The 22906-nt window shown below is 48.7% G+C and overlaps 1 protein-coding gene across 1 annotated transcript; it reads right to left on the bottom strand.

Annotated features, from left to right (window-relative positions):
• Positions 1-5450: 5450 nt before the first annotated feature.
• DLX6 (distal-less homeobox 6) lies at positions 5451-10794 on the bottom strand. Its single transcript, XM_081531546.1, has 4 exons — positions 10474-10794; positions 9523-10044; positions 8081-8274; positions 5451-6243 (listed from the first exon to the last, which is right to left on the bottom strand). Exons 2-4 carry the CDS (start codon positions 9938-9940, stop codon positions 5992-5994), a joined length of 864 nt encoding a protein of 287 aa, XP_081387672.1. The 5' UTR covers positions 9941-10044; positions 10474-10794; the 3' UTR covers positions 5451-5991.
• Between the last annotated feature and the right edge of the window lie 12112 nt (positions 10795-22906).

Genomic DNA, 22906 nt, shown 5'->3' with positions numbered 1-22906 from the left:
CCAAAAGCGCACGTATTGTTGAGTCTGTTCCACATCCTAAACCAAGATTTATATAAAATGGGGAAATACCACACATTATACGACCTTCGCCACAGGAAGGGGAAAAAAGTGGCTTCATAACAGTATTCTACACACACACACACACACACACACACACACACACACACACACACACACACACATCCTCTAAGTTTCAGTGAGGATTCTCTGTCAAACCTCCACCACGGACAGTCCAGTGTTTTGTTTTTTTTTTAAGAAGTAGGTGAAGGTGAAAGGCGGTAAACAGTTCAAGCTATGATATATTTTAAAGTTTTTTTTTTTTCCTTGCAAAGGCGAGAAGACAGAAATCTGCCTCTGGAAGCTCGTTGTCATTCAAGGATTATTTCTGCCGTTTGCCATTTGCAAGGTGGGAGAAGAGGGCGGGGCAAGAGGCAGGATATGGACTCAACTTTCATCTATAAGCAGGGGTCACTAAACAGGGGACATTTCATTATTGCCCTTAAATTCACAGCAGCTAAGGAAGCCTGCTTGCCACCCCGCAGGGTGGCCCTGGCTGGGTAGCTCCAGGGTTTGCTAGGTGGTAGGAGGAGAATCATCACACATTGTCCTAGAGGCTGGAAAAGATGCCCAGGAAACTCTCAGTTCTCATGGTGGGAAAAATGAGCTACTGGGAGTGTACCGGATTTAGGTCTCCCTGACCAGGACATCCCCACCAGGAACCAGAGCTGGAATCCAGAAATTTCAGCCTGGGCAGGATTACCTTCCAGAAGGCAGCAGCTGGAACCCAGAGTCTGCTTTCACTATGGAACCGGCACAGTGCTCCTGTATCTCTCCAGACTCTCTTGCTATAATTCTCCAACTCCCTCTCTCCTCTGTCCCTTCACAGTTTAAGGAGACTGACCTTGCTCTTTAACAACCAGATCTGGGGGCAGGGACAGTTCTTTATCAAAAACACCAGACTTTCTGGAATACAGAAAGAAGTACATCAGTGACTGGTAGCAAAAGAAACAGCTGGACTGGTTGACATGAGAAGGGGTGGGTTAATTAATAAAAGTTAATGATAGGATTAAAGCCAATAGCCAGCCACGGTGAGCAGAGAAAAGGGCTTCCCACCCGGGTTTATTTAATTAGCAGCAATTAATATATTTTCTGCTAATATCCTTTAGGACTCTCAATGACTTGTTCTCAATGAAAGAGAATGGAGATGAAGCTCAGGAACACTTACAAACACCCAGGGCATTTTGCTCTGATGACAGGAGAGATTGAAAATTCATTTAAGAAAATGTTCATAAACAAATGACAGGCACTTTGTGAGGCTGCCTTGGTGGAAACAATGATGAAACTGACAAATGTTCTTTGCTTGGGGGAGGGGCACTTTTTTTTTTAAAGGAAGATAATGCTTTAGGAAACAGAAGGGGGGAAAGACAGGTTTTAAAAAAAAAGAAAAAAATACTATTTCAGACACCAGGCAGCAGCAGATGTAGAAGCCCTTGCAAACATATCAGCCCTCCATATATTGAAGATTTGGACACGTAATGCTTCAGACCAGTGATTTGCTATTTTCTTAATTCCCGCTCTTCTTTTTCCATATGAATCAAACAGTCTTTTGTCCTTCAGGGTTTGATTTGATCGCTACTGTTCACATTTCACTTTTGTATTTTCCTCTTCCTATACCATTACTCATTGAGTGCCCTGTGAAATTACAATCGTACATTTTCAACTCAGCAACCCATTTGCAGTACAAAAATAGGGTCTAAATAATGGCTGAATTAGCCCTACTGGACAGTTTCAGATGTAACACTCTGTAATAATTATATTGCAGGCTGGATTAGGATGCTATTATCATAATCTGGACGTTTACAATTATCTGTAATTTGCAAAGATGCGCCAGGTCTTGATTACAGCAGTTTTTTTTTTTTGTATCACGCTAACCATCACTAAACAGTGACAGTAATAACAGCTAATTTTGCTGGCAATATAAGAGGTGCTGGGGTGTGCAAACAATTTCACACCTGGATGTGCTCACTCAACCAAGAATATAGAGAAAGAGCTTCTGCCCTGAGACTCAGAAAAATATTCTCCTCTGCTTCTGTTCAGTATAGATTTCTAGACCCTGATCATTGCTTAAGAGAGATTCACTGGGGGTAAGTTTTTATTTCTTGCATACTACAAGACACAGCTTATATTTCTATTCTCACACAAAGCTACATGTATTGCTGCTGTAATTTGTTATGGACTGCAACTTTGCTCTAGAGATGGTTTTCATGTCTGACCTTTTATTCCACTTTGACAGTAAAAGGGTTGTGGTTCTGGTGAGTACAATGATTTGGGTGAGAATGGGATCCTTAAGAAGTCAATCTGTCTTTCTTGCTTTCTGTGCTGTTGATTTTTGGTGCAGCTTGCGACTGGAAACTGGGACATGCACCAGGTTTCTGTAAGGTATGAAGGGAAGTCTGCTAGAGAGTCCACGCTGAAATATACTTTGAAACATTGTTACTCAAAACTAGTCCTAGACAAATCCATGGAGGTCTTACACGTGGTCATGGTTTTCAGTTTGGGGGCGCTGAGAGTGCAAACGGAGCTCGCTAGGGACAAATGCCCCTTTAGCATCACAGGTATGCGGACATTAGCAAGGGCAGGTGTAGTCTGAATCTTGCCGACTTTATAGTCCCTTTGACGCCTTCCTATATTGGACATAAAGTTTCCGGAATAACTGGCCTCCGAACCCGCTTTAGGGCTGCTTTACAGTGTCTTCGCCTCAAGCTGGGGGCGGGGGAGGGGGGAAGGCGTGGGACGCTGACCGTGGAGCTGTGGCCTGAGAAGCCTCGATGCCGAGACTTTGGGATTGGAAGGGCACGATTGGCTGAGATGCAGAGTCGAGCTGTGGAGCCAGGGAACCCGTTTGATTTAGGGACATACCAAGGAAGACGCTCTCAGACGCGGTGCAGTTCTATCTATAGATGACGCTGTTTCCTGACCCTGTAGACGCTGGAAGCAGCTAGAGACTTGACGGGTAGAGCCCGAGAAATTTGTTTCCCTCACCTCAGCACAGAAACAGAAAGGCCTTTCTCCGGAGGAACGTTTGTGCTAAATTATGTCAAAAAATAAATGAGATGCTTATTGGCACCGAGAAGAAATTTACCCCCTTCACTCTCACTCTTCGCAACTATTGTTCCTTTTTTTTTTTTTAACTTGAAAAATATTGTCAGAACGAGGCTCTAGAACTCAACTCCGGGAAGTTCGAACTTGGGGAGGCGTAGTAGGCACTGAGACTTCACCCACGCCCCTCCTACCAATCCCTCTCGGGGAAATCAGTTTACTATGGGGTCAATACCTTCTAAAGAGAGAAAATTATTAACCCTTTCGGTTCAGATGACCCAGAGGAAGCCCATTTCCAATGCCAGTTCCTGGGAGGACCCCTTGATAGAACTTGCTGTTTAATTAAACTCATATTGAGAGATAGAAAGATCCGCACTGGCGCATCATGGTAACATCTCCAATGTGTTAAAATGCATTTTCTGGGTTTCAGAATTCCATGCACTCTCAGTGGTTTGGCATGTGTCTGGTGATTTTTTTTAAAGAAAAATCAGTGTTGGTTTCGATGTATGGTAGCTTTCTCTCTAACGTAATTTGAATAATTCAGCAAAGCCCCACTACCAGCTGTACTTCTGCAGCCTCTTCCATTCTTTTCAGCATTATAATTTTGGTTAATTTTCAATTTTAGGTCTTACGTCTCTGCAATTTGTGTATGAATAACAGAATAATTTCCCTCTTTTGTTTCGCCTTTCCTGTTCCTGAATCTAAATAAAGATGGCTTTTTAGTATTAAAAGTGGAAGAAAATTACAGGTAATTATCTTTGACGGTAAAAACGCTGTAATCAGCGGGCTACATGAAAAATTACTCTAATTATGGCTGCATTTAAGAGAATGGAAAAAAACCTTCTTGTGGATAAAAACCTTAAATTGTCCCCAATGTCTGCTTCAAATTGGATGGCACTGCAGCTGGAGGCTTTGTTCAGAATTGATCCTGGGGAGCTACGAACCCAAAGTTTCACAGTAGGAAGGGGGAAAAAAGAAAAGAAAACATTTTTCCTAATGTAACAATACGAATGCTAGAAAATGACAAGACTGATCGGTTTTAAACCATTCTGAAGACTGACTGAGCATGGAAGTTGCTCAACAAAAAAAGGAACGGGTATATTGGTAAGTAGTCTTTGCTTTGTGTCTAATTATAGTGACTGTCCTTTTGCACGACTGTATGTCGCTGTCATTATATGCAGCACTCTGAGTATCTCTATTGACTTCTGATAAATGGCTCAGTGGTTTCAAGGTTCATAATTTGAAGGATGCCCAGGTCTGTAGCCATTAATTCTCGCAGTATGGGGCTTCCTGCTTGCATGACGAAAGGACTTTTCATTTTCATTATTTCTGTGCTTTCTACAAGATCAGAAGGAAGGATGTATTTCATCCAGGATTGTGTGTTTTCCTATCTAGTTAGCTTGCAAAGGGTTGTAAACGTGAAGTAGTCATAATTGTGCATTTAGTTTCTGTTTTTTTCCCTCTGATTCTTTCCTTTATTTGTTTGTTTAAAAAAAAAAAAGCTGCTTCCAAACAAAGACAAATACAGCTGTATTATTTTGGCTGAGGAAAGGGAAAGGAGAATACTCAGTTTCAGCACTGGAAACTACTGGATGTCTAGAGGTTAACCTGGGGTTAGATCATTCTAATGATTCTTAAAAATAGATAAATGTGTAGAAATTACAATAAAATAGAATCTATAAAGGAACTTGAGAAAACATCTATGGTTAATGTTAAAGTACTTAAGACAAAGGTTAGTGCTGCAAGCCGATATCTTTGCAGGCACTTGATGTTTATATATAGGGTCTCCCATATTAGGAAATAGGAATTCTTTTAAGAGTGATAGAAAATATACTGGGAGGGAGGGAGAAGGGGGTGGTAAGACAGAGACACACAAAGAGAAATATACAGGACACTCAGCGTTTTGTGGCTTTTACTCCATATATGAAAGAAGACAAAAACATACAAAGTATATGTACAACTAAAATTCAACAATATATACAGAAATGTTTCTTGATATAAATGTCCCTATTAGCTTAGTGAATGCCACCAATTCACCTAGTAAAGATATCAAAGCAATAGAATGGTGATTTTGGTTGTTTCCTCTGTCTTTCCTGATTCCAGTTCAGGGTTTGGGGGTAGGGGTGGAGGGAAAGTGGTTTTGTTTTGTTTAAATCATCATTCTTGCTCATTGCATTTTGATAAAACATGCAGCATTCCTTTCGTGGCAATGTTCTAATCTTACAGCCGATTTTTCCTTTTTCTTTAGAGAAGGGCTGTTATGTCAGGGTTTCTTTTTCTTTTCTGTTCTTTCTTTCATTTTTTCTTTTTTTTTTGTCTGGGATTGTAAATAAAAATGCAGGAGTCCAAACTGCTTCTTTTTCATCATGTAATGTCTTAAGCTCATTAAACAAGTAAAAACGCTGCCATGTTTGCACAGATTCTTCTGGTGGGGGAAAATGCTTTAAAAAGTCGTTTTGATGGATACTCCCAAAGAGAAAAAGAGGCTCAGAGCCTGGATCCCAAGGGGTGAGGGAAAATATCCTTACAGTGAGAGGCTTCAGGAGCACTGGCCTAGAAACCAGTCTCTCTCTCTCTATTTCTCCTTCTCTCTCTCTAAGATTCAAAATCAATTACTGAGGCTGCTCAAGGGAAAAGGCAGAAGGGGAAAGGAATTAAAAAAAAAGAAAAGTGGGAAGGAGGGAGGCAGAAAAAGAAAAAGGAAGAGTGTGAGAGAGAGACCGACCGAGGGAATGGGAGAGGAGAGAGAAGGGAACAAGTGCCCAGTCTGGCCACACATAAGAGTTCTCCCGAGCCTGCTCCTTCGGCTCGGTTTGGCAGATGCAAGCAGGTCCCGGATCCTCCTTGCCTTGTTCAGACGTCTCCCTAGGGTATCTTTTGCCCTTGGATAACTCACATCATCTGTGGTCTCTGCATCGTGTCCTGGTGTGGAGAGGAGTACCAATGAGAGTAGCCGGGCATGTAGCTGTTGGGGGGCATACTGACGCCCTTGGCCGAGGCGGAAACGTCCCACACCGGAGGCAGCGCCGGCGAGCGCGGCGACAGGGCCGCGGAGCCCGGGAGAGGGTCGCTCTCATGAGGGTTACTGCCCTGCTTCAGCAGTTTCTTAAACTTAGAGCGTTTGTTCTGAAACCATATCTTCACCTAGAAAGAAACGCAGCAGCGATCATTAGGCCCGAAAAACATGGAACTGGTGCCTATAGTGGAAAAAAAAAAATGACAACCCTGCAAACACGAAGCCCTCAAGACCCCGCCTTCCTCCACCTCTTCCTAGCCGCTCCCCTCTCCCGGCCACTCCACCCCACCCCACCCTACCCCCCGCCGTTTACTTGGTATCTTGTGCGGATACCTAAAGTCATTCTAACTCCTCAGTTAGATGGAAGCCTAGGTTTGAAACAACAGCATAAGTAAGAATAAAACTAGAATAAAGGCCAAGGAGATAGCCAGGTTCAAACTCTAAAGGAGGATTTTTACCCGGTGAATTTTTCAGATTAAAGCTAACCAGAGGCACTTCCTCTAATAGTGTGGATGTGCCCTGAGCAAATAACTAAGAACAGATTAAAACCCAAACACGTTGAATTTACATACATAGGCATACACTGCATATGCCACCCACTGTACATGGAGCACCTTTCTTCTGACATAATCCTGCAGCGATGAGGGACTGTGCCTCATTCATTCCCTATTTGGTATGTTGTTTAGTCAAATTGTGGTCATGATTGTTAGGGCAGGCACTAAAAGCCAAAGGGCTCCTGAAAATTAAATGCAAACCAGGAGTCTAGGATGGGAGCATATCCAAAGTAACATCCCAGATCTACTTTATGTGAAGAAGCACCTTCTATGGTACAGCTTTGTTTACCTTTAAAATTACTTAGCCTTAGGTATCTGCTTTCCAAAAGGAATACAAGTTACTGAATAGCAGGAATCCCTTTATCTCAAACCCCAAATATTTCCAGCAGCAACATGGTGAGAGAAACCAGGCTGAATTGAAAAGAAAGAGCTTAAGGAGCATCTGTGCTGAGACAGTCAGTCTCAGTCTCAGCACACAATCAGTCCCCAGCCCGTGTCTCAGAAACCTGATGTCCCCTTGCTGAAGAGCATCCATTTCAGATGAGGCCTACCACCCTGTGCAGCCAAGCTAATCGACAGGGACAAAAACTTCAGGTGTCTGCAGCCTGGCTCTATGACAAGGGTCCTAATATACCTACCTAAAACCTCTTCCTGTGAAGTCTAAAACGCCCCATACGTCTTTCAAATTAGTAAGACCGGAGAACTTCAGCAACTGTACTTAACCGAGGCTTCACCTGCTATAATTTGAGCACATTCCTCTTTGATCTCTGGCTCTGCCATTATGCCCAAATTCTGTGATCCATGAAGGTACCTTAGCCTGCACCAGCCAGTCAACCAGGATGATTTAATCAACTGAATTGAGGACAATTTTCAGACAGACTCACCTCATCCATCCTAGGATGAACAGTTTTTACCTTGGTCACTTTACCAAATCCTATTGGAACCTGTGCATGTCTGGCTAACCCATCCTTTTCACTTCATAATTCTTCCAATGTCAATGAGTTGAAATCCTCATTAAGTCCCAGGGCCCACAAAAGGATCCTTAAGAAACATGGGTCTTATACTGCCCTCCTGGTCTAAACATCTTTTTCTCTTTCTCCTACTTGTTTGCTCTCTTTTGTGTTGTTCTACTGGAATAGGACTGGATGAAATAAGAGTTTGATCACCAAAGGACACTAGGCTGGGGTGGGGTCACTGAGGGTCGGGGGAGGATGTGCAAATCCAATCCAGTATTCAATACCAGGTCATTTATTTCCAACTGTGTTGTCCCAGAAAAGTGCATAACTGGAGCAAAGGCATTTGTCATTAAGCTCCTTCCATCTTTGGTTGACTAGGCCAAGAATTCCTCCTGATGAGCTCCCTGCCCGATCTGCAAGTGAGGGTCAGCATTTCAGGGCTTCTCTGGAATTACCTGTGTTTGTGTCAGTCCTAAGGAAGCTGCCAGTTCAGCTCTCTCGGGAAGGGCCAGGTACTGAGTCTGCTGAAAGCGATGGTTTAAAGCCTGGAGCTGCAGGCTGGAATAAATGGTCCGAGGCTTCCGAATCTTTTTCCCTTTTCCATTGAACCTGATTTCCCCGTTTTCAATCACTGTGGTTTTTTGTTGATCTGCAAGCAAAGGATACAGAGGAGTGATCACCCGTGAGGCTACTGCGACAGTCTCCCCGAGCTTGGCCTGGCCTGTGCCGAGACTCTTCAAAGCCATGAACAGTTTCCTCGAAGCGTCCCCAAGCCATCCTGACCTCTCTGGGTTCCCAGTGCCCGGGTACTCCCGGCAGCTGCAAAAGCTACTTTTAGACCCTGACTCGGGCTCTAATAATGTGCGGAGGTTGGGTGAAGGGAGCGCCTTGGGCCGAGGGGCAAACAGCCTAGCTCCGCCGCAGCGGAGGCGGCGCCGGCCGCTCTCCGGAGTGCGCGTAGCCGCGGGGCGGCTGCTCTCTCCGCCGAAGAGCAGGGCCCCCTCAGTCTGGCTTTACAGTGCCTTCAGGTGTGCTTGAGCCACCCTAGTGATTTTGCGGCCAGTTGGCTTGATGTCACTAGCTCGAAGCCCGGTGCACCAAGATACCTCGGTGTGTTCGAAAATGAGTCTGCCGAGAGGGACCAAAACCCAAACAAAACACCACCAGAGGCTCAGATCAGCACCGGAGCGGGTTCAGCCTCACGCGGCAACTCTGTCCCCCACGAGTGCTGAGCCCTGGGCTTCACTTCCACGAACAAAGGAGTAGCCAGCAGCTATCAAAAACCCAAGGGAGGGGGCCCTGAAAGGGTGGGGGTGGGAGACACCTCAAAGTCCGCGGGAGAGAGCCCAATTGTCACCAGCTTAACCAGAGCAGGAGGCCATGCCAGCTTCCCCCAGGTCACCAAAGCGCACCGGGCGCCCCACGCAAAGTAGGCCACCGGCTGCCCAGATTAGGTTGGGGAGCAAAACACGCTCCCCAGTTCTAGCCCAGAAATGTCCCTAGTCCTGCCAAACGTGGGTCAAAACCTGGAGGGGAGGAGAGAGGCAAAAGGGCGCACAGACCCTGCAGGCTGGAAGGCGCAGTGCGGGCCAACTGGTCGAGCGAAGCCTGCGCCGAGTCGGAGGCGCGGCCCGAGCGACGCGCCGGAGACGAGGGAGCGAGACGGGTCGAGCCGCAGGGAAGCCTAGGGTCCGGGGCGGCGCGAAGGGGCCCGGCCGGGCCAGGCAGGCAGGCAGGCGCCAGGCAAGCGGGCGCGCACCAGGCCTGGCCGGGGGCGCGCCGGGCCGCCTGGGGGAGGGGGCCGGCGGAGGCCCGGGCATTGAGGAAGTGAGCGGGGCGGGCGGGGTGGGGGGCAGCCGGGAGGCGGGAGAAGCGAGCTGCCCCAGCGGCCTCTCACCTGTGTCGTCCCCTCGCGTCTGGGCGGCCGCGCTGCTGTTGTGGTAGGACTGGAGGTAAGGGCTGTGCTGCGAGTGGCTCATGTAGGGGTAGGCGGCGAGCGAGCGGTGGTTGTAGGAGTTGCCGCCGCCCGACGCGTAGGGCGAGCCGTGGTGGTGGTGCTGGTGGTGGTGGTGGTGCGAGCCGGCCGCCGCCGCCGCCGCCGCCGCCGAGTGCAGGCAGTGCAGAGGGTAGTGAGCGCCTGCCATGGCCGGGGAGCTCTGCTGAGAGTGCGGCGGCGGCGGCGGCGGCGGCGGCTGCTGTTGCTGCTGCTGCTGCTGCTGTTGCTGCTGCTGCTGTTGTTGCCCGAACTCCATGAAGGCGGATTTGGACGAGTCCTGGCCTTCCAAGCCGTCAGCCATCGTAGTCATGGTCATCATCAAAACTTTGGGGGCTGGAGAAAGCCTTCTCCCGGGTTTCCTCCACCCTCCCCCACTTGGCTCGCGCCGCTCTCCCCTCTGCAGCCACCTTAGCTCTTGGGATCCTTGCAAAAAAAAAAAAAAAAATTAAAAAAAATTTTTTAAAAGAGAGGGGGCGGAGGTGGTTCTCCCTCTCCCTCGCTCTTCTCTAATATATATATATTTAATATAAAGAGATATAGTGAGCGGGGCCTTGTTAACTCAAAGGGAGGAGGAAGGGGGAGGGATGGGAGAGGAGGGGGGGAGGGGGAACTCTGCTCTCCCCCCCTTCTTTTCCCCCCTTGGATTTTTTGGGGGCTGGTGCAGTTTAAGGCAGAGATTTTAAGGTGGATTCTGCGAAAGTTGCGCGTCTGCTTTCAGACTTGATGCAGACGCCACGAGTCGAATGGTTTGTCTCCAAAGGGCAGCGCCTCCCCATTGGTCAGTCGCCCCCTGACGTCACAGGCGCACGGCTTCCACTGGGGTGTGCGCCGCTCGCCGATTTCTTCGCCTACCTTCGGCAACTCCAATCCCTGCCCCGAGCTGCAGCCGGGGGCCGCGCGGCTCCGTGCACTGGGCCTCCGAGGAGGGAGTTGCCTCCGCCCGGCCGGTCGCCGACGCCTCCTGCCGCAGCTCGCACCCCCAAACCCGGAGCCTCAGTTCCCAATACCGCAGCCTTGGAACTGCCTGGCAGAGAGCTGCTCTCTCGCAGTCCCTTCGCACCCTAGCAGGCTGCCTGTGCTCCGAAGCAGTGCCCTCTGCATTTAAAGCAGGGGTCCCTCCCTTGACCTCCCCCTCCCGCCCCCAGTCCCACTGCAGTCCCGCGGGAGCGCCCTGTCACCGTGGATTTTTCTAGACGTACTTTATTGAAACCACAAAGGGAAGAAAACCCCCACACCTGGTACCGACCCCATGGGTGGGGTGGGATGAGGGGGTAAAGAAGGAGAAAAATTAAACCCTGTTCTGGCGAGATTCTTGCTGTTTCAGGCTGTATTCCCTATATAGTGAACAAAAAAGGGGGAGAAATCTTTTTTTTTCCCCTCAGAACGCAGCAGCTTCTTCTGAAAGCACATCGTTGGAGGACTGACAGTAATGCATTTTTTCCTATTGAAAACAGAAGCTACTGTAATGCTTTCAAATATATGCAAATGATACATGCGGTTAGTGGTTTGGCAAATCTTGATTACAATATAAACTACCCAAGTAAAAGTGCCTTCGTCCTAAATTTGTCTCTCGATTACAATTCCAATTGATTTTATTTTATTGTCAACATTGTTAATGATAAAAATAGAGTCGTTTTACAGTTATTTTTACTTTCTGGAAGGAGGCAATTAGAGTTCTAATCAGGAATACACAAAAATCTCCCATGATTAACTGCAGTACTTTGTTCAAATTGCTGCTATAAAATTCAGAACAATTTGCCTGTAATGATTATGGACTGGGTTTATTTTGGGAGGTGGAATAAAAGTGGATATAGCATAAATTATCCTCTAATTATACACCAGTGTCGCCTCAATTATCCTCTTATCAAAATGGTTGTCTAACTGCCGCATTTAGTTTCAATTCTCTCCTTTTTTTCTATAAAAAGAACTTCATACCTTGTTATTATTAATCCATTTATTATTTGCAAGGGGATTTATATCCGCACATCCAGGTGGTAGAACCACTTCTCTTTCAAAGATGGACTGGGGAAAGACATTAAGTTCGGAGCAGCCCAGGGCTGCGGATCTAGCCTCTCTCTCTCTAGTCTCCAGACTCAGCAGAGTCAGAAGAGCCCCAGCGTACTGCTCAGGCCCGGCCACCAGGTAGGAGAGCTGGACTGGGGACCGGCGCGAGGAGGGCAGGCTGGGTTGTGCCTGGGTCAGGGTCCTGGGACCTCGGGGAGACTCTGGGGGTTGGCACTGCCAGTGGACCCGGACTGGGTGGGCAAGGCATGCAGACCCCTATGGGCTCGGCGCCAACTTTTAGTCGGTGAATAGATCCAAGCCCCAAGCCTTTGGCCACACCAAGAAACATACAATCTAACAACTCCGGGCCAACATGTCTAGAGGTTGTGGGGACATTGTAGGTCTGCCTTTGGGAAAACTACGTGAGCCTTCTTCTCTGCACCCTACTCGCTTGAACTCCATAGGATGGGTGACCCAAGGGACCTGAGAAATGGAGAATTTAGTGGTGCCGTTCCTCCGGTAACTTCAGAAAAGGTGACTGCAGACCCGCAGCTTCAACTCATTGCGCGGACCGATAGCGGCTTATGCTAATTGATTTTCCCAGCTCCCAGCCCCGGGTCTCAAGGCAGGGCTAGACTAGATTGTCTTTTTCTTTTTCTTTCTTTCTTTCCTTCCTTCCTTTCTCCATATTATCAGATGACCTGAAACTGGCTGCCCGAGAGTTTTCCAAGGTTCTCAGGGCAGCAGCGTTTAGTCGCCTCTCCCCCTCCCTTTCCTAGTCTGCCGCGCTTAACTTTTGGAGTCCTGGGAGCCGGTTCAGTAACTCTGAATTCATTTTTAAGTGGAGTGCCTTGTTCCCCTCCTTTTAACAAGAGGTTCGCTTTAACACGCGAACCCGTAACCCGATCCACGCGTTTACAAATCGGCAATGAATTAAAACAACAACAAAAAAAGCTTCATGGAAAATGAAAGGTGGGCTGGGTAAGGGGGAGATGTGTGTAGGGTGTGCATCTGTGGGGGACTGCGGTGGAGAAGGGAAAGTCAGAGAAAGAGAAGGTCTTCTCCTCCCTCCACTGGTGTGTGCACGGTGCACCCGGGCTGCGCGCCGAGCTTGTTTGTAAGGTCCTCAAAGCCAGCAGGTAGACGTGGCAGTTTTATTGCTTTATACCCTGCAGCTTGCTGTTAACACGGTGAAGGCCCCCCCTACTGGCCCCCGCCCCCGGGCATGTGTTTCTTTCTGTTCGCAGGTGCTCTACCTTCCTCGCTGGCTTCCCCCGACTCTGGCGGCACCCCCAAGCCTGGCGGGTTGTGGCCGGTCCATCACGGTCCCCTCACTGGGCACCAGATCCAGAGCACAGCAGCCTCTATTGGCAAAGGATTTCTTCTTCTTTTTCTTTTTTTTTTTCCTGTTTGCTTAATACCCGAGAAAGCAGGGAGGGCTGGAAATGTCTGAGTAGTAGCTACAGGGCTCTTATCCCTCCTCCATTAGAGGATAAAATCTCAACCCTGTATCCCAGAGGAGCAAGTGTGCAATTCACCAAGGTGGCAGTTTTTGTGTAAAGACCTACTGAGCGACCCAGAGTGGGCTCAGACAGCCACGGGCTGGGGAGCGGAACCAACGATGAGGGGACCAACCCGGCATCATTGATAGAGGTCTCTAAGCACGCTTGCGGGGGAGAATCCGAACTGCAGACTTGAGCACTCGGCTTTCCAGCTGGTCCTGGGAAGAGCTACTGTGGCCCCACACAGCGTGCCAAGGTGGCCCATGCGGAGGGGCTGCCACGTGTGGTCTCTGCTAGCAGTCTCGGTGCGAGGAGTTCGGGGCTCAGTGGCTGGCTGCTCGCCGTCTCTTCTCTCCAAATAAACCAGGCTAAGTCCTTCGCCCAGGGTCTTGAGCGGCAGTAGTGAGCGAAGGCTTGTCACCCCTGGTTTGTTCCCATCCAGCCGGCACCTCCAGCCCATCCTCGAGAGTCAAGAACTCCCAGATTCCTCAGGGCTTCCAAGCGAAGGCGCCCACTTCAGGGGCTCCAGGCTCCTGCGCCCTGCTGGCCGCCAGTCGGGTCCTGACTCAGACCTCTTTGTCTTGCCGGCCGGGGAACCCGAGCCAACCCTGGGGGAGTGGTGGGAGGAGGAGCGCAGGTGAGGCCTAAGAAGTCTTTATCATTCAAAATAGAAGTAAAGTCGGCAATCTGGAGACCTCAGGCTCTTTTAGGGCCTATAGGAGGTGAGGGTCACACTCACTAAAAAGTTTTAAAAGGCAGGGTTTGAGGCCTAAGCCACCTTTTGCTTTTTAAGACATCGAGGTGTTGGGGCTTGTATTCCGGTTGTCAGTGTTATTTAGAGAGAAATACCAACTGATTGCCAGCACAGGACCCTGTGTGGGGGTCATTGTGCCCAAGGCCACCGTGGGAGGAGGGTGCTCTTTGGGTGGGAAAGTCCCCTGCTGTTCTATCTATGGACCAGTGTTTGCAGCAGTACCTCGGTCAAGGAGTAGATTGGGTGCCAAGTGGAGGGTTTGCAGCCTCCTCAGGCTGTAGAAGTACATTCAAGCCAGGCAGGGCCTGACTGGTTTTGGTTGCTAAGTTGGGCTCAGTTATCACGTTAATTCTAAAGAAATTAGACCTGGATAAATAGCCTTTGAATTCAAAGAAATAACTCAGTATTGATTTACATGGCCATGCTAAGAACCCCCTTCTCAACGGGAGACATTAGTAGGAAAAAAAAAATTCCTGCTAGTCTTTTCCCCCATTCAATGTAAAATTCTATTTGTGTACATGTGTAGGAAAAGAGTGCTTAATATCCTGGAAACCCAGGCACCTTTCCCCCCCTCTTCCAACACATACACCTGGGAAAGCTTGAAGAGGGAACATGAGAGCTACCCTTTTCCAAACTTCTTGGCCCAGGCCAGTGATGGTATCTTCAGGAGGAGTCAAAAGGATCAGAGTAGTCAAGAAAGCACTGATTATTGTGGCATTGTTTTCTCTAGGGATAAAACTATAATGCCATCTTAGCACCCTCAGCTCCCAGGCTTCCCCCCAAAGCAACTAAAAAGCGGTCCCTGTTTACCCCTTCCACAGAAAGAGGCTCATTGAAGTCTGGGGACAACACCTGTCTCATCTATCCAGTCCTGGGCCTGAGAACAGTTAGCTGGAAGGCCACAGCATGGATGGCAAGGACCGGTGACCCCTACTGGGGGCTTCACAGACTCTTTCTAGACTGTCCAGTTTGGAGACTATCAACTAAGTATGTCTCAGCTTGGAGGCTCATCTTTCAGATCTTTTTGAACCTGGTTTTCAAATTCAACTCCAGGTTTCAAATTGGACTCCAGGTTTTCAAATTCAACACCTTCTGCCTCTCCCTGACCACATTTCCAGGCTATGTGATCATCCGAAGTTTTCTTAACAGAGAGAGTCAATATGCTGGGCCTAGTATAGATCCAGGGGAGGAAATAATACTTACTTCTGTCTTCCTCAATTTGAAGACTGTATGCGGTCTTTCTCCCTCCTCCTTTCATTTCTTCCTCCCTTTTATCAAGCCTAGGACCCCATATCTTTCATACACAAAACTCTTCTTTCTCTCAGTCCAAGAAAAAAAGAATTCAACAATGTTTAAACACTTATTAATAGAATTAGATGCTGTTTGTGCTGGAAGGTGCTGTTTGTAATCTGTTGATAAACCAAAGCAGAGCCCCTCATATTTGCTTTGCTGAGAATTGCAGCTGGGGAAGTGGGAAGACAGAGATGTTAGAAGTCAGCTTCAATCAAGGCAGTCTTTGGAAATCAGGACCCCTGACCATTGGAGGATAAATGCTGCCCTGAGTGAGTGGCAGGGAACAAGCATCAACAGGAAATGGCAGACTATTTTTAGGCATAATAAGGAGTTAATATAGCTGACCAAGCGTCTTCCTAAATGCCTCGAAGCACCCTCTGTTTTAATTCCTGCATCCCTTCATCAGCAGTAACAATAACAAAGTCACAGTAGACGCCTCAACATTAAGGGAGAACCAGGCTTGGGACAACTTCTCAGAAAACCTGGGATGGGAACTTCTTGCTATCATGTGAGTTCTTAGCTGATTCTCTAGTTACAACAGAAAAAGAAAGAAAAACCATTTTCATTAGAGAGTTGTTCTGTACCTGACTACCCTTGAGTTGTCAATGCTCTGGTGAGTTTCATGCTCATGCCTATCTTATTCCCTTTATTTTCTAACATCCCAATAAAAGGAAAGGTAACTTATTAGATTTTTAGCAAAACTTTCCTTAGAGGACAACTAGTTTGAGAGCCCTTAGAAGTGAGGGTTATTAAAACAAATTCACTCCCCTAACTCTGCCTTTTCTCTTTTGTTCAAAATAAAATCCTTTTTACATAAATCTCAGAGAAAGAAAGCCTCCGCCCTCACCCCACCCAAGGGAATGAAATAGTATTTTTTGGTAGTTTTCACTGATTTTGTACGGAGAGCAAAATGCTCCCTCCCTCTGCATTAAGTGAGCCCCTTCCCTCGGATCTCCATGCCTTTGCTTCTTTACACACTGAGTTGTGTCCATTGGACACATGTTTGCGTTCATATTTGGGTTCATCATCTTTCTTCCCACAGGCTTTGTGGAGGCGGAAGCAGAGAGAGTGGAAAAGCAGAAGTCATAGAAAGAAAGGGAGTTAGAGAAGGAAAACAAGAGCAGGACCAGGAGAGAGAATGGATGTGATCTGCTTCATTTTGAGAGTACCTCTAGGTTTTCTTCCCCATCCTGTTCTTTACACACACAATGTTAGTTGTTCAGCAGATAAAACTAAGGCTGATCAAAACAGCCCTGTTTGGGGAGGGTTAGGGGGATGGCAGAACAGCAAACCTAGTGGCCCACCCCCTCCTTTTCTCTACCCCTTTCTCCCCTCTGCCCCCTGCCCCTTAGCCTCTTTTCCTTCAAACATCTAGGGCATCACGTTGCCAAGCTGAAGCTTGGAGGACACTTTAAAAAGTTACAGAAGCGGTCAACCCTCCCTGGAACAATGAGTCATTTTAAGGAGGCTCTGGAGGCTCAAAGGTCTTGGGCCCAAGAGTTTAAAAGCCAGTCCAGCATTTGGGGATATCAGTGCAGCCAACAGACAGGCGGGTGTCCAGGGCTCTCCGTCAGGCTGGGGTGAAAGAAGGGATAGGAGCCCGACGGCGGGCAGAATCAGAGGGCAGCAGGGACACTCGCGCCCGCAGCTGGCTCCCACGCGCTGCTGTTTGCGGGCAACGTGGGGCGTGGGGCCGGATAATGGAATTCAGGAGGCAGAGATCCTCCCCGAGCCAGCCACTGTCTTGTACAGATTTGTAGAGAAAGCCTCACTGTAATTAAAACCGTACAGTCAGATTAATTCAATGTGTTGCTCGGCAGCGTTTTTAATAGTAAAAATCCGCTTTAAAATTGAATTAGGGTCGAAGAAAATTTCTCCGAGACTCGCCGGATTTGCCAGCTTTCATTGAAGCCAGCCCGTGTTAGACTTGACGGTGGCTACACAGTGTCGCCCCCACCCCCTTCCGTGGCCCTAGACAAGGGTGGGGGAAGGAGGCGGAGGTAGGGATGGGGTCGCAGATCCACCTGGGGCCCCAGTTTGGGCGCGAGGCTGGGCGGCCAGAGCCAGGCCCAGACAGAGCTCACGGCCTGGGATTATTACCCTTCTGATCTCCCCGGGATCGAGGCAATGAAGATTTTTGACATCCAGGACTCCCCCTTCCTTCCCAAAGTTCACGGCTCAGATAGAGTTTGGGGAAAGAAAGCCCTAACTATGTATCTCGAAGCAATTTCCCACTGTGTGTTCTCGCGTGTGGGGAGGTTGGAGCCCTCTCTGTTTGGACGCTCCAGTGACAGGAGAAAGCTGTGGTTCTCTCCACCCCACCCTTTCTCTTCTTGAAAGCCTTCCAAAAATTAAGAGTAATGTTTCAAGCTCTCTGTCAAAATGTCTCCCAAGCTTTGATTTGGCTAACCGCCCCCCTTACCCTCCCTCCTCACCTCCTATCCTTTACATCTCTGGTGGTGGTGAAATACGCGCTAGTATTATTATGTTTTTACCGTTTAAGGTTAGACACCTTAGAGCTGAAAGCTTGTCCCAAAGTTCCTGGAAGAGGTGGCCGCCGAATGCTAGACAGAGGCTCTCGCTTGAGACCGGCTGGCAAGACAGGGGGAGCTGGACCTGGCTCTTTCCCAAGGCCAAACGGGTTTTCAGGGCCCAGAAACGGTCCCAGGCTGCCCGGCCCCTACCCACGCACCCGGCCCTTGCAGTGGCCTCCTTGGCTGTTGAATACGCGCACGCGCGCGCGCGTACACAAACCCATACGCACACAACCAGGGACAAAAATTCCCTGAGTTAGTCACATCATTAGGCCTGGGAAAACAAAAACCGCTGTGGGTCCCTGTTCCTCCAGCAACATGCGCAGACGCTTTAATTGCCGCCAATTGTCACTCTGTCCCCTTTTCATTTTCTCGCTCCTTCGTTTATTTTTAGTACACTTCAAATGCCTACACACTTTTCCCTAGTAAGGAGAGCGCGGAGCAATTATTGCCTTTGCCTTCAGGGCCTGTTTTGCCAATCACTGAATGGGGATGGAGTAAACAGGGCGAAAAGCGTAGCGCGTTATTGGTCTTGCTCATTTCAGGTGGAGGGCGGTAAATAACACTCCCTTACCGCGCTACCACCCTCTGGTTTCGCCGGCCCCAATTATATGAAAGAAAGGAGATGCGTCCCCCTCCACCCACCACCACCGCCTTTTCCTCCCATCACACCCCACCCCGTGGGCGCCAAGTTCTACTCGAGCCCAGCAAATCCCGCCAGAATTGGCCGGATCCTCAGAGAGTAGTTAAGAAAAGGGAATCCCTCAAGGGCCCAGCTCTTAATTCTGTGCGGAATAGAAAGACGCAACTCGCGCAAGCTCCTTCCCTGCCCCATGCGGGAAAACAGGGTCTTTTTTCTCTGAGGGCTACCTGGATGTTAAACGCCGCCAGGTGGGTGATAGAGAGCCTTGGGGGGGGGGGGGTCCTTCTCCGTCCAAGGAAGCTTTGAGATTGGTTTGGAACAGTTATGGACAGTTCTTTAGGACGGCTATGGATCAACGTTGCTGCTGTTCTAAATATTAGTCAGGACTTCTTAAAGGAGGACTTGAACGTTCGAGATGAAGTGCAGTCTGCAATGCTGCTTTGGGGCCCTTCTGCACCCTCCCATCTCTTCTGTTCAACTTCACCGGACGGGCGCAGCGGCCCCGGGTGGAGAGCGAGGCAGGTGCCTGCAGCAGCAGCTGAAGGCGGCATCCGGCGTCCTGCAGATGGATCCGAAACAAATCAGTGCGGGATTAACTTGTCTGACTGCTGAATTGTCTCCAACTGCCAAAGCTGCTGGGCCGCGCCTGCCGGGGCGGGTTCAGGTTACTCGCGTGTCCTGGGCGCGCGGTCTGTCCTCTGTCCCGGCCCACTGGCAGGGCGGCCTGGGACCTGTCCGGCGCCTGGGCCGGCTGGCAGGACGCTTAAAAGAAACGCAGCAAGTATGAACTGTTCCATTCTCTCACACACACCCTTCCTATTTCTTTTTTATGAAAACATTTACAAGGTACCTAATTTCAGATCGTGGAAGTAAATTTCATGCTAGGATATATTTTACAAAACATGTACTCTTTCAGGACCGGAAGACATTTAATTAAAACCACACTTTGACAAGTTGCTTTTCAAAACGGAGTCACACCAGCGCAGAAGGCTAATTCATATTCAAGACACAGCCTGTTATCCAGGTTGTTTGAAAAGGCCAGCCTTGGATAGGCGTGCTTGCCCTGTTCTGCAGACTGGCTTGGGTTAGTTGCCTAGTCTTAGGAAGACAGAGAAAAGCTTCCTGCAGCATCTTTAATGTCCTTAGAGTAACACCTAATGCATGGTCAGAGGGTCCCAGGCAACAGAGTTAAATCGGGAGAGCAGGTAGAGACAGATGTTGAGACAGGGTTCCTGGAAAACTTGCAGCAGGACTGGGAGTCCCTGCCCTGCTCCCTGGCTGACCTGCACTAGACAAAAAGGAATCTCCCCCATCCCTCTAACCACCAGACCCAAAACAGGAAGGAGGTTTCTTTGCCCCAGCTCACTTGTGGTCATAGCTCTCCTCCATGAGGAGGAGGTAGCATTGGCTACCAGAAGCCTTCCCGCTATTAATTGCATTTTTGTAGTTGTCCTCAATATCTTCCCTTTTACCCACCTTTGCCTTTGCTATTTCCCTATAACTTGACAAGTCCACACTTAAGAGGGGAACAGCCCCACATAGGAAAGGACATGCTCCCAGCTCAGCTGCTTTACCAACAAGCCTGCTGACACCTGCTGGGATGGGCAGGAGCCAGAAAGTACCCTAAGGTCAGTACACATGGGAGACAAAGAGACCGCAGGACAGTCTGGGTTAAAGCTGAGGGGATCCTGGTAAACAGCAGCTCCAGAGGCTGAGGCTAAGGCAGAGGCTGGGTTCAGGTCACTGTCCTGTCTGCACCTCAGTGTCTCCCACCTGACCTCAGTCTGCTGGTCTTCTCTCAAAGATGACAGTGAGTTCTCATCAAAATGCGGGGACATGAGTTTGAGAATTATGTTGGTTCAGTTTTACCCAAAACCTCCTTCACTTTTCACAGCCACTCCCAAGACAGGGATTTTGCTTCAACTGTGGGCAGTGAAAATTATTGATTGGATAATGGATGCTTTACCCCCAGGTTTATATTTTCTTTCAAATACACCATTATTTTCCTAAAGCACAAAGTTAAGTCAGCTTAAGAGAAACCCTCAAAGCTAGTGTTCAAAAGTATTTTACACAACATGGCTATCTCATCTTGAAGCCTCTTGTATTGGGCCAGCTTAGGAGAAAGCTTAATTTCTGCAAAGCATAATTGTGATAACATTTTTTTACTCTATTCAAAGGGTATCAACCAGCACTTCTGAAGGTTCAGTGGGTATCTCCTTCACAAATAGACATGGATGCTGGCAGCTAAATGCTTAACAGTATGTCAACTTAATGCTTATTGATTAGATACTACTGATCTTAGATGAGCAGATAAGACCTTGTAGTCACTCTTTAGTGGCTTGCACCTCGGAGGGCTGGGATGGAACTCTAGTTGACACCTTCCAGAACAAAAAAGAGTCTATGTTATAGTGAAAGGGCCTGGAGGGTGAGAAAGGCAAAAGAGACAAACAGAGGCACTGCTGGGATGGTTTTAAGCATGTGATTGTTTGAAACAAGCACTAAAAAGTTTGTATCTGACCAAATGTATCTGACCAAATGCATTTGAAGCTTAATCCTACACTGGAGACTTGTGAATTACACAAAAGGGGAGAGGAACTGCAAATAATAATCCCCACCTGTTTTATTTCAGTGAGATGAACAAGTAGTTTTCCTGTCATGGACAGAAGCACTCTTGGGATGTTGAAGGCCCATTTGTGGGCAGTAATTCTGGCAAGGCTGTATGGTGGGAAGAGGACAGGGTGGTTGGTAACTGTCAGGACAGTGCTGCAGCGAGGGCAGGCAGCAGTGCTGGGTGCACAGATGGGGCACGCTAGGTAATATTTCCCAGCTGGCCCACCCCTTCTGCAGCCCCAGAGAATCAACCTCATCCTTTCCAGCCTCAGAGCGTGGGTGGCGGTGGGTGAGGCCCAGACAGGCTGGAGATGCATGTCATGTTTCTACCTTTCTAGTTCCTTCTGCCCTAACTAGCCCCATTTCACAGATGTGAACGCACTTACCCACTAATCTCACCACACAGATCACTTCTGAGGAAAGTCTGAGAAAGGGGGAGGTTTGGAGCTACAGGTATTCTAGAGGCCCAGCAACAATGAGGTCTAAGGATGGGGGTGGAGAAAGAGGCCAGTTGGGGGCTGTTTTCTCAAACCAGGCTTGCACATGTAATATTCTGCTTCTGAGGCTCATTTGATCAATGAGCTAGGAGTAATTTTAAAGGGACAGGTCAGGCTGGGCAGATAAAACACTGACACAAATCTCAGGGCTCTGAAGGCAGCAGTCCCCAGGATTCCTTGACTTCCCGCTAGTGCTCTTTGAACAGACTCCTCTCTTCTTTTTTTTTCCCTTAAATTCTGAATACTTTAACCCTTGCTTGTAGTAAATGTATGTGCAGTTATAAAAACGTCTATTTTCCACAGAAGTCTAGCGTGCCACGGCGAGAATCAATACTAAAACATTCCTTTTATTTTTAAAGTGGGTTTTAAAGGCCTATTGTGGGGGGACCGCGATGTCAGTGTGACCTGGACACGCAGTACGAGCAGGATCCTATTGGCCGCTGGTGGGGCTCCGCCATAGTTGGCTCACGTGTGCACCTTATCATGCAAATTCAACGACTGGGGCATGCGCACTGCTTCGGGGGGGGGGTACCCGCCTACAGCTTGTAGTTGGGACCAAGACTTCCAGATGCGCAATAATTAGGTTTCCTCATTAAACAAAGGTTTCCCCATCATTCCCCTCCTCCCACCGTTCTCAGCCGCAGAGCTCTTGACAAACCAAGCTGATTACTCATCGTCCCCCCTCCCCCACCTCCGCCACGTCCCCGTCTGCCCCGGCACCCATCTCGTCCCTGCTAATCCTAACTTCGGTCTACTTCTTAGGATCTCTGCATTTTAGGATCCTTCACACCTTTACATACCTCTCCATTCTTTTTTTCTTTTGCCTTGCTCTAAAGGATATTAAATGGATTCTCTCTTCATCTTAGATCCGTTCCCTCATCTCTACCTCCCAATGAGATTTTAAAAAATTCTCTAGCGATCAGTCTAAGAGGAAGGGAGGGTCAACACTGCTACTCCCCATTCCTTTGACCCCCTCCTCCCTCCACTCTCCCGCTTCTGAGCCGTGGGGGTTTCAGTCCAAAGCGCAGAAGTGTGGATGGCCCTGAAACTGGGCAGGCGCTAGAGCCGGTCACCAGTCAAGCCCGACTGTCCACTCCCAGACATCAAGCCGCTAAGAAGAACCAAGGCCAGCATCTATCTGCAAGCCCGCCTGGATGTGTGGGGTGCTGCTCTTCGGCTCTAAGCCTCCACCTTGCTGGCAAGTGCACGACTCGGGGAACTCCTCCAGGGTGTCCTCTAGACCTCTCCAGGACAGGGACCTCAGGGATCTATCTCCTTAGAGCAGAATGACCTTTTCTGGAAAGACATCGCAGTAGGCGAGAAATAACCACCATTAAGTTCAAAGCCTCCCGCGGGACAGTTTCGTGGCTCTAATGGGAGCTCGTGCTGACCCGCGTGCGGCGTCGCGGCGAGGACCGCGCCCACACGCGCTCTCGGAGTCGCAGTCA

Source organism: Giraffa tippelskirchi, chromosome 10 (assembly GCF_054371585.1).
Source record: "Giraffa tippelskirchi isolate mGirTip1 chromosome 10, T2T-mGirTip1v1.2.pri, whole genome shotgun sequence".
NCBI lineage: Eukaryota > Metazoa > Chordata > Mammalia > Artiodactyla > Giraffidae > Giraffa > Giraffa tippelskirchi.
This window is presented reverse-complemented; position numbering and strand designations above follow the sequence as displayed.